This window comes from Oreochromis niloticus, linkage group LG16 (assembly GCF_001858045.2).
Source record: "Oreochromis niloticus isolate F11D_XX linkage group LG16, O_niloticus_UMD_NMBU, whole genome shotgun sequence".
Lineage (NCBI taxonomy): Eukaryota > Metazoa > Chordata > Actinopteri > Cichliformes > Cichlidae > Oreochromis > Oreochromis niloticus.
Genome location: NC_031987.2, coordinates 7,881,087 through 7,896,320, shown reverse-complemented (window position 1 = coordinate 7,896,320; position 15,234 = coordinate 7,881,087). Strand labels below are relative to the sequence as shown.

At 37.8% G+C, this 15,234-nt stretch overlaps 2 protein-coding genes across 5 annotated transcripts in view; one reads left to right on the top strand and one right to left on the bottom strand.

Annotated features, from left to right (window-relative positions):
* dpp10 (dipeptidyl peptidase like 10) overlaps positions 1-6,971 on the top strand; it is a 253,536-nt gene extending 246,565 nt beyond the window's left edge. For all 3 annotated transcript variants that reach the window (XM_025903742.1, XM_005456470.4, XM_025903743.1), the window contains 2 exons: positions 286-359; positions 2,366-6,971. In XM_025903742.1, coding sequence (XP_025759527.1) covers positions 286-359; positions 2,366-2,503 — 212 coding nt within the window. In that variant the 3' untranslated portion in view covers positions 2,504-6,971. The remainder of the gene's footprint in view (positions 1-285; positions 360-2,365) is intronic.
* LOC100709802 (inactive dipeptidyl peptidase 10) overlaps positions 6,596-15,234 on the bottom strand; it is a 137,229-nt gene continuing 128,590 nt past the window's right edge. For both annotated transcript variants that reach the window (XM_005456466.4, XM_019353158.2), the window contains exons 19-26: positions 13,750-13,819; positions 13,267-13,461; positions 13,134-13,188; positions 12,933-13,032; positions 12,649-12,707; positions 10,180-10,255; positions 9,817-9,890; positions 6,596-7,892 (exon numbers count right to left, since the gene is read on the bottom strand). In XM_005456466.4, the coding sequence (XP_005456523.1) occupies positions 7,770-7,892; positions 9,817-9,890; positions 10,180-10,255; positions 12,649-12,707; positions 12,933-13,032; positions 13,134-13,188; positions 13,267-13,461; positions 13,750-13,819 (752 nt within the window). In that variant the 3' untranslated portion in view covers positions 6,596-7,769. The remainder of the gene's footprint in view (positions 7,893-9,816; positions 9,891-10,179; positions 10,256-12,648; positions 12,708-12,932; positions 13,033-13,133; positions 13,189-13,266; positions 13,462-13,749; positions 13,820-15,234) is intronic.

Below are 15,234 nucleotides of genomic sequence, written 5' to 3'. Positions count from 1 at the left end.
TAGATAAAAATGAAAATACGCTATCTGTGGTGCATCACTGCTGAGCACAAAGAGGCATGCAATCCTGGAAGGTAATGAGGCAAACGCTTTTTAATCAAAAGATAAATGGAAAAGTGGGTTATCTAAATTGATGCTGGGATTTCCAGAGGAAAACATTCCCTGATTAACCATGCATGTCGGATTTGTTGAGGCATTTCCATTCTCCCAGAATCTGATTGTCTGTTTTTTTTTTCCAGTTAGGATTCAGGCTGAATCTTGCTGACATTTTTCTCTTTTTCCTCCCAGCAAATATCCACTTCCAGCACACTGCTGAGCTCGTCAAGAACCTTGTGAAAGTTGGAGCAAACTACTCAATGCAGGTGTGTAACCCAGAGATGTCATCACTAGGTTTTTAGAGTGCATTTTGTAGAAAACAATGACCTATGGCAGTGATAAATGGCTCAACTGTTACACAGTGTCAAAATAAATTTGTAAAGATACAGTAAAATGTACTTTTTTAAATCAAAGACTTTCCGTATTAGTTTTTTTTACAGAATATTTTTCAGTATTCTTTAGCCACACCTTGATTTTTACCATTTAATATTTACAGAAGCTTCCTTATTGAAAAATAATTAATTAATTAGGAAAATTACCAGTAAATTTTCATTTCTTTTTCACTTTGATCCTATCTGTTCTAAATGTATTTTGTTTTTATGCCTAATGATAGCCTCCCTCACACTGGCATATCCTTGGGTATCACATATAAGCTATAAAATGCAAGTTGATGCAAATAAAAAAAGTAGAAAATCTACACTTTGATCGCATCTTGATTACTTCATTTAAAATCCCCTGTGGTAGTGTACCAAAGCCCAACTGCAAAAATTGTGTCTTTGTTCAGTGAATTATGAACTATGAATTTTAACTAAACCTCCTTTAAAAAAAAGCATAACAGGAGCTCTGGCATAATTAGTGTTAGGCAGAGCATCTTTAAGGTTTTCTTTAAAAGAAGCAGTAAAGATAACTTACAGAGATACAGTCCAGGCTGTTGTCTTTTCTAAATGCACGACCAGCTTGTTCTGATTCCGGGGAAACTGTGAGAAACGTGTGTTGTTTTTTGAAAGTCACTGACATGTCTCAGTTATGCAAAAGCTTCCCTTCAGTGGTGGGTTAGTAAGATTGGGTTGTAAGTTCCAAGTGTAGATTCCAAACAGGAGGTGAACCTTCTGGCTAAGGAACCTGTGACTTATGCTACTGTCACTTATTCAGCCTCCTAATATGGCCTTGGTAGGTCTCTAAAATGTCACCATTATCTCTCAGCTGCTTATATTGCAGTTGGTGGTGCATTTGAGGTACAGCATTAAAAGCAGCCTTGTTTTTACTGATGAGGCACTGACAAAATGGCATTTTATGATGCCCTTTGATAAGAACGCATTTGTATGAAATAAACAAAATATGACAAGGTATCACACTGAGAGCATTGCAGTTACATGATGTATGTTTTAACCACTGCATTACTAGAAATCCCCTATGTTGCAAGATTACGTCAAGGATTTTTTCATTGTGCTCTGATCCCATTCTTTTAGATGCCAATGGTGTTGCAGAAACACCAGTGGCTGTGGTGTTTCTGCAACACCATTGGCATCTAAAAGAATGGGATCTACACCACAGCAATATTGAATGCTGAGAGACAATAGTTGTCTTACAAGAGTCCATAAGGAGGTTGGTAAAGTGGCAGTTAGATGACCATAATTTAATTCAGACTTTTGTGTTTTGTTTTGTTTTTTTACTTTTTCTCTCACTTGCTGCATAGTTTTAGGCTATGATTGGGAAGGATTGAAGTATTCCACTTTATGAAATTAACTCTGCTCTGCTATTAATTTTGGCACTTTGTTTAAACGTGATGCAAAATAGGAGGGAATCTCACCTCACTCTGCCCAGAAGCCAGGCTATACAGCAGAAGATGCAGCTGTGAGATTCTAATGGAATAGACAACAATTATATATCACTACATAAGTCAATGAAATGAAATGTTTTAGTAACAGTACACTTTGAGCAAAAGCAAGTTGTGTTTCTGGCCACCCAGTGAATCGATCGAATCCATTTTTCCTCCACAAAACAGCTGGCCTTTTAGCTGCTAAATACCCCTATACATTAACCAGAAAGTCAATAACTTTGTCTTATTTCTGTTTGGTGCAAAATAACTAGTCTGTACTGTGTTTTCAAAGCTTTTTAGTTTAGTCCCACTAATAGAAGCAAAGAACATGAGAGGAATGAGAGTGAACCAAAACAATAAGCTAAAAGACACAAAAAAGACTCCACAAACCTGAAATGGTTGTGTGCAATCAAAGTACCCTGAAAGCTGTTTTCCATGTCTTTTACTCACCAGATCTACCCAGATGAGGGACACTTCCTGTCTCAGCAGAGTCGTCAGCACCTCTACACCACACTGACCAGTTTCTACAGGGAGTGTCTGAAGGAGGAGTTGCTACCGCTACCTGATGAAGAGGAAGAAGAGGAGGAGTAGGAACATGTCTTTGGGAGTCAGACCTTTGGCAGAGCTTGAAGAATTTTGCTGAAATCCGTCAAGGCCTTTCGTGTTTGGACCAAGTGTTTCGCCAGAAAAGGACACTGGGGTAGAGCTGCTGATGCTCCCAAAGTGTGTGTGTGTGTGTGTGTATGTGTGTGTGTGTGAGCACTCCTGTGTGTGTGTCTGTGTATGTATAAATGTGATGAAAAAGATAGCTAAAGGACACGACAAGTGACACTCGCATTGCCGGGACTTGAGGCGCGAACTGCCGTCTAGCATAAAGTCATTTCAGTTTTGGGACGCTCAGTTTCTCGGCAAAGCACACTGAAGATCTTCTGCAGGTTCTCCGAGCTGCAGTCATTCACACTTAACAAAGTGCATGGTTCTTTTTCCCCCCTCGCCTTTCAGCTTCACTCATTCTTGCCATGTCAGTCTCCTTTGTGGCACTGCGTCACTTTGGAAGACAAGAACACCGATATACACCTTTGATCTCACCTCTCTTTCGGTTGTTGTATCGTTGCACAAGGAAATGCTCCAGTCATCTGCAAAAAAGTTTAGTCACGCAAGTTCACTACAACCTGAGCAGATCCTGAATAAGTGCAATTTCCTGCTGAAACCCTCTTCCATCGCCCACCCTGAATGGAAACAGTGTTTAGAGGTCACACTTTATTGTACAGCGGTCTTGTGTAGACATGTACAATGCCTTATGAGGTTCAACATACTGTAATATTACTTGCTGGCAGTGGTAGTCATCCATTAGCAGTGTCATGTTAACCTATGTCAACTCAGGTCCTCGAGACACAGCGTTGCAGTCAGTTTAGAAACTCTTAAGTTTGGGATGAAGATAACAGGTTTATAGGCCATATAGTAATTTCAGTTTCAGGCCACACTGAAAAAGTTCTCCATCTTAATATGTGATTTGAACCCTTAAATCAAGTTGCACAACTTTAAAAAGGTGTGAGATCATTTTCCAATGCATCTCCACCAGAGTAAGGAACCATTTCACGTATTTTTGGACACTAAAAGACATTAAAAAAAATGTGGGAAACAATTCAAAGTGGCTAAACTAAGATGGGGAATTTTACAGTGTCAGTAAGGTGTTTGCATGTCTACAGGGAATGTGTCAAGTGTTGCCACATTTTGTACAGTACAATACAGCAGAGTGTGTACATAAATATATTTTTAAGATGTCAGATCTCATAGAAAGTTTAGTCTATGGGGATGGATTGATTTGACCTGGACGTCTTGTACTTTCATTTCTTTTCTGTTTTCTTTCAAGCTGTTGATTTTCTTCTTAGGATGGATTTTGTAATGCTTGTTCTCATTCTTTTTGCTGTTTAAAAGGGCAGGGTTGAGGGTTGAGGTTTTGGGGTTATTGTGATTGTCCTCTAGTGATGATTATAAATAATAATAATAATAATAAAAAAGGTAAAAAAAAAAAAAAAAAAAAAAAAAAACTAAACTAAAAAAAACAAACTTTGAGTTATTCTGGTGTATTGAACATAAATGACAGAGAACCAAATCGGCTGCATTCATTTGCAGGACTGAGCACTTCGATCTAAAGTTTCATTTGTTTGTTACCTTGGCAGTCACATTAAAGAGACCCAGTCATCTGTCATGGCCAAGGGCTACCTGCATTAATGATTTAGCAGGCAAGATCTTCTTATTTAAAGTCAAACATACTTGCATCAACACTGAATGTCTGTGTGCATTAATCACTGCCTGCACTTACAAGGCTGAATGACCAAGCAGATGTTAATTCTTAAATTTGTAGTATCCAGAGTTAGGTGGTGTTTATCAGCTTGTCTAATAGCAAAATGTGTAACAGCTATGGTTGTTCAGAGCTCAAAACAAACTCTAATGGTCGTTTTTTAAGCAGGAATGCATCAACATGGCAACCTAGCCAGATGGAAGATGTTATGAAAAGGTCTATTTTAACACCAACTGTGATCAGTAGGCGTTAAACAACAAACAAATATTTCTCTCCTCTGTGAAAGTCCTGTTAGTCATCTCCTGAAGATGACGCTCCTAATGGAGACTTTGTTTTTCTTTCTTGTCTAACGAGAAAAAAAAATCTTGATAACCACATGATGTCAACGCAGATCTAAAGAAGATAATAGGACAACCGAACAAAGTCAACTGACAGTTTTAGATCTTTCAGTTCTCTCACATCAAGCTCTAATTAAACTTTTAACTCTTATTAAAGTTACTGGTGACATGGTTATATTTGGGCTAAGATCTATCTCTTTTTGTGGACTCTTCACCTGTTTGGTAAGCTTTGAAAGAAGAACTGCAAATGCATTTATGACATTTAAAAAAAATTACAGTTTCTGGCTTCTTAAATTGGACTTTCTATGTTCTCCACGTGCTTTCTCCCACAGCCCAAACACATGCTCATTGGGTTAACTGGTGATGCTAAATTGACTGTAGGTGTAAATGCGATGGACTGGTAACCTGTCCAGGGTGTAGCATGCCTTTTGGCCTATGACAGCTGGGATATGCTTCAGCTCCCAAATTGGATAAGCATTTAACAGCAGTGCTTGGTTGTGTGGAACTACAACGCAACAAGCCAGTATTATTCAAGTGCCGTTCCAAAGCCCGGATAAATCAGGAAGTTTGGATCAGGAAGGGCATTCAACATGAAGTATTTGCCAAATCAAGAATACAGATCACAAAGATCAGTCAATGCTTTACTTTTATTTATATGGAAGAAATCACAACAACATTTCACAAGGCGCTTTATATTACAATAATACAGAGAAAACCCCAAACATCAAACGACCTCCCTCTGAGCAAGGACTTGGCGACAGTGGCAAGGAAAAACTTCCTGTTTAAAGACAAAGGAGGGGGTGCGGGTGTGTTTAAAGGCAGAGAGAGAAGACATGCAGAGGGTTAGTGTGAGCATTTTTAGCATTTGGCTAAAACACCACCAAAGTCTAGGCCTAACCCTAAATGAGTAACAGAAGTTAAACATACACTGTGTAGAGGAGAAAAAAAGCCTTTTATACAGATTCACACAACAATGCCCCACTTTTAAACATCTCCAAACAAACAATAATACTGCTCTTATCAGTCTGAATGTTACTCTCCTCAAACATTTTTTAACTTGAGAAAACAATCTGATCACAACATCAGTTTGTTGTGTATCTTTCCACCACGTAATATGATGTTTTAAAAGTTCCCAATGAATATCAAATATCATTCCTTACTAGTAATACTTTGAGAGGTGTGCTTATTTGCTTAACATTATCACTGTTAGGTACTTTTGGCTTAAAGGTGATTTGTGCCTAAATCAGACTTAATCCAGCTAGCAAAGAGCTGTTACAGAAGCTGCAAATGAAACGGTGGATCTCTGCAGGATGTTGCGATATCTATGTTGATGAACTGTTACTTTAAATTCTGAGTAAATCTCCAAGAGTTTTACCTGCAAAGCCTTGTTCTCATTTAGTATTGGTCTCATATCTAAACATCTCAGCTGATGTTTAGATATATCTGTTGCTTAAACACTGGGAAGCATTGTTATGGATTCTGATTGGATGCGGCTAATTGGTAAATTTGTAAAACTGGTGCTTCTAATGAACATATCTTTTTGGAAGCACCACTCTTCCTTTCTAAAGGCAATACTCAGAGAGCCAGTTCCACCACATTTCTTGAAATTTTTCAGACTTTTTGACCTTCATGCCTTAAAGTAATGATGGATTCATGTTTTTCTTTACTTAGTGTCAGCTGCTGTACTAACATAGCACTGCTAAACCATTCAACTATGTCAGCATAATATAACTGATGATAATACAACTTAAAAGCTAAAAAAAAACCTTGAACTATTATGGAGATGCCCTACTCATCAGCTTTGAATCTGCATGCCATTTGCTATGCTTAGCACATCCTGACAGCTCTGTATAAGCCCCAGCTGCAAAATTACCATTGATCCAGTCATATCACTCTGTATCAATGAAGCAAAGGGAAACATTTCAGTGATCTATACTATACGAATTACATTAGAGTGCCCTTGGAGCTTCATAAATATTTGCACTGTCAGCACTTTTAAATCAAAATAAGCTATTAATGCAACACACAGATCCAAAAATGTCAAGTTTGTCAGTTTATTTGAGCGTACAAATGTTTCCAAGTATACAAATGTCAACTACAGAGGGCAATATATATATATGGTACATGAGATGCAGTTTGTCAGGCAAGTGTAGAAGTGTGAGCAGCACAGGGTTATGGTCAACAAACAATCAGTTTGCTACTCAAGGAAGGACACAGTATTTGTTACAGGAGTTCTGCTGTGGCTAAAGCACACTGTACAGCATAGACTGCTTATCTTACACATGAAGTTTCTCCATTCTCCAGTTGAATTTCTTTTCACATTTTGGGGATATTAAACACTGTGTGGAACAGTAAAGGTTCAAGCTGGTCACAAACATCTGAAATTTATTAATCTATTTCTAAAAACATAGATGAAGATATTAAAAGTATTAATTGTGTTGTTCTGGGAAGATTTCTTTAAAGTTTAACAATATGTCACATGGCAAAGTGCGCCCAAATAGCAGATTCATCTTAAACATACACACACAGGTTCCTTATAACAAAGAGAAAGAAAGAAGAAATACAAAAGACTAAAACTCACACTTCTTTGAAACTTTCATATTAAAGGTATTCTTTACCTGATTTAAACAGCATGGCTACTTTTAAAGAAGCAAATGCTCTCAACGTCCTTAAACCCCTTCCACTCTCTGTTACATATTGTCATACGATATTTTTGTATTGCTGTGTTTGCCCGAAGCTCAGAAAAGACTATACGAGGTAAAGGCACCTGCAGGAACTGTTTGGTGATTCGGTCTGATAGTGATATGATTTGGTGGATTAATAGGTGATTTTTCTCTGTTCACAGAATGTATTCAAATGAATTCACAGTAGATTACAGGAAAGATACAAAAAAATACAAGTTTCTTTGATTCCCTGACATTTGTATGCATTACATGGTACAAACATTCAAAACAGACACTCTTAATGGTAGTATAATATTAACCTATCTTTTGTTTTTCCCCCACAACCTCAGATTCACTGCTCTAATTTTCTTTGCATTCCAACAAATGTAAAGGGAACTAACTTACATATTATAGGTCTGTAGGGTTTTATTAATCATTTTTATCAGGCAGCAGATGTTCAGGGAAACACAACCTCTCATCGTTAGCTCACGACAGCAGTTGCGCCAGTGCACTCTCCATAAAAACACCTCACCACAGGAGCTTACTTAGAACTAATCATCTTCTTTGGTGACAATGTACCCCTCCTCAAAGCAGCGGTTGAAAAAGTTCAGCACTGAGCTCAGAAAGTAGTGTTGACTCTTTACTGAAATAATGTGTCCTTCATCTGGGAATATCTAGTCAGGAGGAAATAGAAAGGAGAGTCGTTATTTCTTTGTAAAAAAAAAATTAAGAAATTATGTATATTCTAAATAAAAGGAAGGAGCCCCAAAAACAAAATAAAACATTGTCTTGATTATCATAGTACAGCCAACCAAACTATACCTGACATCAATTTTACTTCACCTCCGCACTCCGCACCACCCCAAATAAAATATGCAAATAGAGTGACTATATGGAATCATTCTAATGTATATAAAGCAATGGAGACACTCATGTTGAAGAATACAATTACCGTAATAAACTAATAAAAAAATTAAAGGAACACTTTTTAATCAGAGTATATCATCAGTTATATTTTGGGGATATTGATCTGATCAGCTAAGCAGCAGAGGGGCTGTCAATCAGTTTCAGCTGCTTTGGTGTTATTAAAAGCTCCTCTAGTGCAACAGTTACTAGAGGGGCAACAATGAGAGAATGAGAATGAGAGAACCCCCAAAATAGTAATGGCTTTGCAAGTTTTTCTTTTTTTGTGTGTTTTGCATTTGGCTAGCAGGGCACTGCTGTGAATGTATCTGACTAAACAATCAGAAACAGACTTTATGAGGGTGGCCTGAGGGCCCAACATCTTCTAATGGGCCCTGTGCTCACACCACAGACACCGATTGGCATTTGCTATAGCATTCCAGAATTAATAACCAGAATAAAAATCCAGCATGATCTGAGGAGTTTTCAAAGTGTTGTGATTTTTTGTACAATTTTTTTGAGCAGTGAGTGTTAAACATGACATGTCACCATCGTGATCATGTTCGGGGGAGGAGCACGCATCTGCGTGCAGGGAGATGGGATATACATTTATTTTAATGACTTCACACGCTTCTGCTGATCGACAGCTGGTAGAAATGAGAGAAACTTGAGTTCTGACATGAATATACATCGAATTCCTTTTTCAGTTTGAAAAGTATCTCAAAAGAACAAAAGTGTAGGGGTCTGAGCTGTACCATTAAGTGAGTTTTTATTTTAAATAACTCTTTTAAATTGACTACATCACTGTGGTAACTTTTGCTGAATGCATAACTTGGTCTGGAGCAGATTAAGTTTTTTTTTAATTACAGTTTTCACTGCTTCTTTTCCAAAAGAACATAAAGTTACAGAGTAGCTGCTCTTTTACACATAACCCGCTGAGGCACACCTTACATTAGATTTATTTATTTATTTTTATTCTTCATAGGTCTCTGTCGCTAGTTTCTCTGATAATGTCTCTGAGTGAAATAGGCAGTATTTCATACAGAGAAAGAATCAAAAGATGTCACATGCAGTTTTCTGTAGCCAACTAATGCAACTGAAAATCAAGCTAATGGATCACAGACTGGGGGAGATCCAGTAACCACTGCAGAGGCACAAATGCAAGGGGGGCATGTCAGGACTTTTACTGAATTATCTAAAACCAGCAAGTGCACTGAAAACAGTCCAGGCGTATACGAGCAGATGATTTTGAAGGCACATTTAAAATGTTTTTTTTTTTTTTTAATCTTTAACCACCGTTTGTAAAATCTCGCTGACAACTTCTAAGAAAAAATAGGTTGTTTTTCTGTGTTCCCATATTTTCCTTTTCATTGCGGCTGACTGTTTGGAAAATTATTCATATAAATGTTGCCTAGCATCTGCTCACACAAGCAGCTGTCCACAAACATTGCTTTAATTGCCAAGACCTGATTTAGTAACTATCTTGTGCAGCAGAAAGAAACCATCACATATCTGACCACACTGCTTTCTGATATGGACACATGGGAAAGCAGAAGCCTTTGTTAAATGACTTTTCAACCTTCAGAGAATAAAAATAAGAAGGCTGGTTGATAAATTCACAAACACAGCACATGGGTCCGCTCTTGTTAGGAAACTGAAATGAATGTCATGCAGAGAGGAGATGGCAGAAGTCACCTGGAGAGTGTAGTTAACATTTGATGCAGACAGCAGTTTGACCAACTCAGCGGAATGCTGGAAATGAACATTGGCTGTCAAGAGAACAAAGAATTGCAACGACAATTTAGAATACAATAACTTTGCACAACAACCATTCACCCCATTATGTAGAGCATTGTTAGGAATTCAGTAAAACGAAAGAAATGCAATTGTTAGACTAACACTTGCAGTTTGTATCTTTTCCTTTGCATTCATTTTTATGTTAAATTTGCAAAAAAGAGTTGCTAGTATGTACTTATTTACAGTTAATTGGGCAGTAAACCCTACTTAATTCTACAGCTACATATCTGCTTCATCATGTTTATCTATTCCCATGCTCACCATCTGCTGTGCCGTGGATAATAAGAAAGTTCAATGGATTTGCAGGTCCTGTGATGTTGCTGAGCAGACTGGAAATCTGCAGGAGACAGTGAACAGTCACCACCCACTGACAGAATCAGAAACAGCTTAACTACATCAGATTTAAATCTAATAAACCAGCTCATAATGTTAAAGCCATTAGCATAAAACTTTGGTTTGAAGACAAGAAACTACATCTTTGAACAGCATCAGTTCCCACTCATAAATATTTATAGCAACTTCTATCAGACGCAACCAAACACAGATGGAAGTGTCAGTAAGTGAGGGTGGATGTACTGAAGTAACAAAACTTCTTGAATTTCCCCTTGGGGATTAATAAAGTATCTATCTATCTAAACTGTCAAGTGACTGAGCAGCAGAGATCAAAGCTTCCATTAATGATTTTTAATTTTGCGCTGCCATCAGCAGAACTTTGTACTTTGCTGATCTTAAACAGAAACTTCAGTTGCAAAGGTGAGAGGAGACGTAGTTTGGACATCTCTTAATCTGTTTGCATCTGGTGGTGCAGTGCTAGAAATGCTGCAGCAGCAAAAGTTTCCATTTTTCTAGTTCGACTGAGTCCAGACCAAAACAAACATATTTTTCTTTTAGTGCCTGCAGTGTTATTTATCCATGTAGATTGTTTTTTCATTAAATTTATTTGGCATTATTTAGAAATGCATACGCCTGTGTTTATTAGAGCCCATAATTCATACTGCGTGACAGAACATAACCTTAAACCAGTAAGTGTAAAACACTCGCTGTGGACTTTGGACTGTGGGAAAGCATAGACCAAAGCACGGCTATAGAAACTTATCTAAAACTTTAAGTGATCTAGGAAGCACAGTGGCCTCAATAACTGCAAAATGAAAGATAATAGAAACTACCAGGACTGTTAGCTGTTATAAGGTTCAGACATTGCTAATGATACACACACACACACACACATATATATATATATATATATGTGTGTGTGTGTGTGTGACATTGCTAATGATACACACACACACACATATATATATATATATATATATATATATATATATATATATATATATATATATAGTCGATGGCTGCACATAAAATAAGAACACAAATGAGCTCAGCCACTATTGGAGAAGAAGTAGTGAATTCTACAGCAGCACAAAAGAAGAAAAAATCAACACACATTTATTTTTAGCAAAAATCAGAAAAGGCACAGGGATAATACATTTTTAAAATTCTCCACAATCAGTGTGCACTAAGTAAATTACGGCAACAAAATGAAAGTTTTGCAAGCATGGCTTGCAAGTATGTAATCCCTTTGCTGCTGCAAATTGTGGTGAAAACTTGATTGTGATTGACAAATTAATACTAGTTGGCATAATTTATAAAAACAGACACACCTTTGTGATCCCATGATTTACACTGTAAATTATAAATTATATACACTGCAGGACTTAAACTAAAGCCTGTAAGTACAAGAAACTCGCTGGAGACTTTGCACTATGCTGAGGCAAAGATCAAGGGAAACACAGAAACTAAAACTTGTGTTCTAGGGAGCATCATGACCTCAGTGACTGTTTGGAAACATCAGAAATGTTCACAGAGACAGGAGTCCAACCAAAGTAAATGATCAAACAATGAGGGCTTTCATAAATAAAGTTATAAGTGACCAAACACAAAAATTTTAAGAACTACTCTGCAGGAAGACGTGCAGGAATGATGACCACCTTAGCAGTACTATACTACAGGTCTGTATGTAGCTACTCTCAGTAAAAAGGTGAGGCACAACAGTGCTTAGTGTTTGCTAAATGTAAAGTTAAAAAACAAATGAGAATATACTATGATCTGATCAATCAAAAACTAAACAACATGGGCCATCAGTTGAACACCGGCTATTGTTATCAACTATTAATACTTTGATACACAGAATCGTGGTGGAGGTAACTTCATGGCATGGGTTTTCTTCTCAGAGGCAAAAACTGTTAACTGATCAACTGGGAAAAAAAATTAAGCGCAAAAAGAGTGAAAGAGAGTGAAAGTGTATAAAGTGCTTTTTCAAACTATGCCACATCTGCAACATCTTTGGTTTCCTACCACTAAACCCAGTCTTGTCCCTTTACATATTTAACACTTCCACTTGCCTGGGTAACTTCTACACCAGCTGTTCACTTTTGGACTACAATTACTTACAGAAAAAAAAATTAAGGGATAAAAAAAAACAACTTTCCCTTTTGAAGTGTTTCCTGTAACTATTTGCTGTTAATGTGAAAGTTTTAAATCCCGTCATCGATCTGTGAGTGTGTGCATCATTCAATATTCTTGTATTTAGTATTAGAGTTGTGACATAAATAAGAATTATTAGCTAGATATGTTATGTGGAACATAATAGCAAATTAAATATCTTTTCATTGCAAATTAGCCTAAGTAAATTTAGAAAAAAAACCCACCACTGACATGCAAGTGTACCTGGTATTTGTGGTCCTCTCTTCCTGGAAAGCCAAAGTATTTCTCAGTGAAGGCAGACCCTTTATTGAAGACAAGAATAAAACTGTTAAAAGACATAGCATTGCTGTTTTAATTTACACATGATTAATTTTAATATTACTCCTTCACTTCATGGTGGACAAACGGTGACCATTAATGACCAGTCTTACTGCTCAAGATATTCTTATTATTAGTGGTGATGACTTTGATAATTATATGTTGTATAACTGGTGATAATGTTTTTGCAAAGTCTTGAATAAGCTTACCATACAATCTCCAGTTTGTTATAGGAGCGACAGCAATGCCACACCTGAACACAGAGCTGTGTGAAAGGACTAGAAGTGTGGACAAGAAGCCTCCATATGCCTAAAAAATATAGAAAACAAAATTTTTGTAAAAAAAACAAAACAAAACAATAAATTGCATAGTTTTATACATGTTTCAATTTCAGTTAAAGAGGCTGTTACCTTTCCATAAACTCCAACTCTGTTGGCATCAATATAGGGCAGCTTTACCAGATGCCTGAAAATTAAAAGAGCGTTAACTAAATGTCATTTTGTACGTAGTTTGTATGTAAATATTAGCTGTACCAAAACATACTCGAGTGTTGTAAGCTGATCGTGAACATCAACAGTTCCCATTCTCTGGTAAACCTCATGTAGGATCCTCTGACCCTGGAAGCTGCTGCCCCGCCCATCCAGATGGGCCACAATGACATCATTGGAACTGACCAAAACAGAGTCCCAGCTCAGGGAAAAACGGTCACTCACAGCCTGACCACCAGGAGTGCTGTCACTTTGGAAAGAGTTTAGAGTGCCAAAGTTTTCATGAAAGGATGCAAAAGAAACTACAAAAATTGAAGAAATAATAACAATTAACCATTATGTTTTAAACACCCCATGGCCTCTCAAACATTACTCCTATACACTTTTGGAGAGGAGGGGGGTCCCTATCTTTAGGTTGGGATTTTTCTTTAATAAATAAATCACTGTATAAACTCATTCTGCAGTTCTTAACACTTCAACTGAAGCAGTACAGCCAACAATGAGGCATTCTCAAAGTTGTTAAAACAAAGTTACGTACAGGACAAGTAAAAGTGGGTACTCCTTCGCTTCATCCAAATCTATCGGGACGATTAACTCCAGGCGAAGTACTGCAAAATAAATCAGTGTTCAGCATTCAGTCCAGAGGAGATTTTGGTGGTGAAGAGTCAGAATGAATTTTTATATGCAATGCATGCACATCTATCCCTCAGACTACATCAAAGCTCTGTGCGCTGCAAGGTCAACACATCATTTATTGGTTAATAAAAGAAATGGAAGAAGAACTCAGACTTTAGAGGTCAAGGCAGGTAGCACAAAGTCTGATTTAGCTGGTATTTGAAAAGATTTACATTCATTTTAGCTTCAGTAGATCCTTTAAATGGTACCACTTAATTCAGTTGACAATCAAAGACAGCATAGTGTCAAGTGGACATAGTGCATGGAAGTTTTCTCTTTTTTCTATATAATATCATAATGTGTTATGAGATCATCAAAGTTTAATTTGATAAAGAGAATAGAATAGATTAAAATAGAATAGAATAGCCTTTTATTGTTATTGTACATGTACAATAAAATTGTGGGTGCTCCACGTCAACCATGCAGAAATAAAATATAAGTGGTAAGACAGCAGGAATAAATAACAAACAACAGAAAAAATATACAAACTAAAGGAAGATATGTAAAGAAATAGAAATGCACACACTGGAGAACAAAGTGCTTGGAAGTAGTGCGAAGGACTTGGTTTGAATAGAGTCTGTGTGTGAATGGCCTGAGTGATCAGGGCTACTCAGACCATCACTCAGATTATTGGAGTGGGTGGGCAGGTGTGGTGTGTGGGGGTGGTGGTGTTTGTTACCAGTCCAAATGGCCCAGGGGAAGAAGCTGTTTATAAAACCTGAGGTGTGGGGACTGAATGACCTGAGGCCCCAACCAGAGGGCAGTGTGTTAAACAGGTGGTGGGCGGGGTATGAGAGGTCTTCTATAATCACCCTAAGACGGGAGACAATGATTTTTTGGCCAATGTAATTACCCTCTGTGCAGCCTTCATGTTCACAGTTCTGGCCAAACACCCAGGCAGTAGGACAGCACTCTCCCCACTCAGGAGTGGTAGAAGGCCAGCAGCAGCTTCTGGTCCAGGCTATTCTTTCTCAGGACATAGAGGAAGTGCAGCAGCTGCCAGACCTTCTTTGTTGTTGTTGTTGTGGATTTAAGGTAAAATTAGCTGAGATATGGGTGCCCAGAAACCTGAAGGTGGAGACAGATTCCACCCATTCTCCATTTAAAATGAGAGGGGAGTGGACCTGTCTTTGGCTCCTGAGTTCTTTTGTTTTAAGGAGGTTCAGCTTCAGGTTATTTTCTGAGCACCAGCAGGACAAATTCTCTACTTCTGCCTTATAAACTGGCCAAACCACAGTGGTGTCATCGGCATAGCTGACGATGACATTGGTTGGGTGGGTTGGTGTGCAGTCATAGGTCTACAGGCCGCACAGTAGGAGGCTGAGAATGGAGCAGTGCGGGGGTTCCT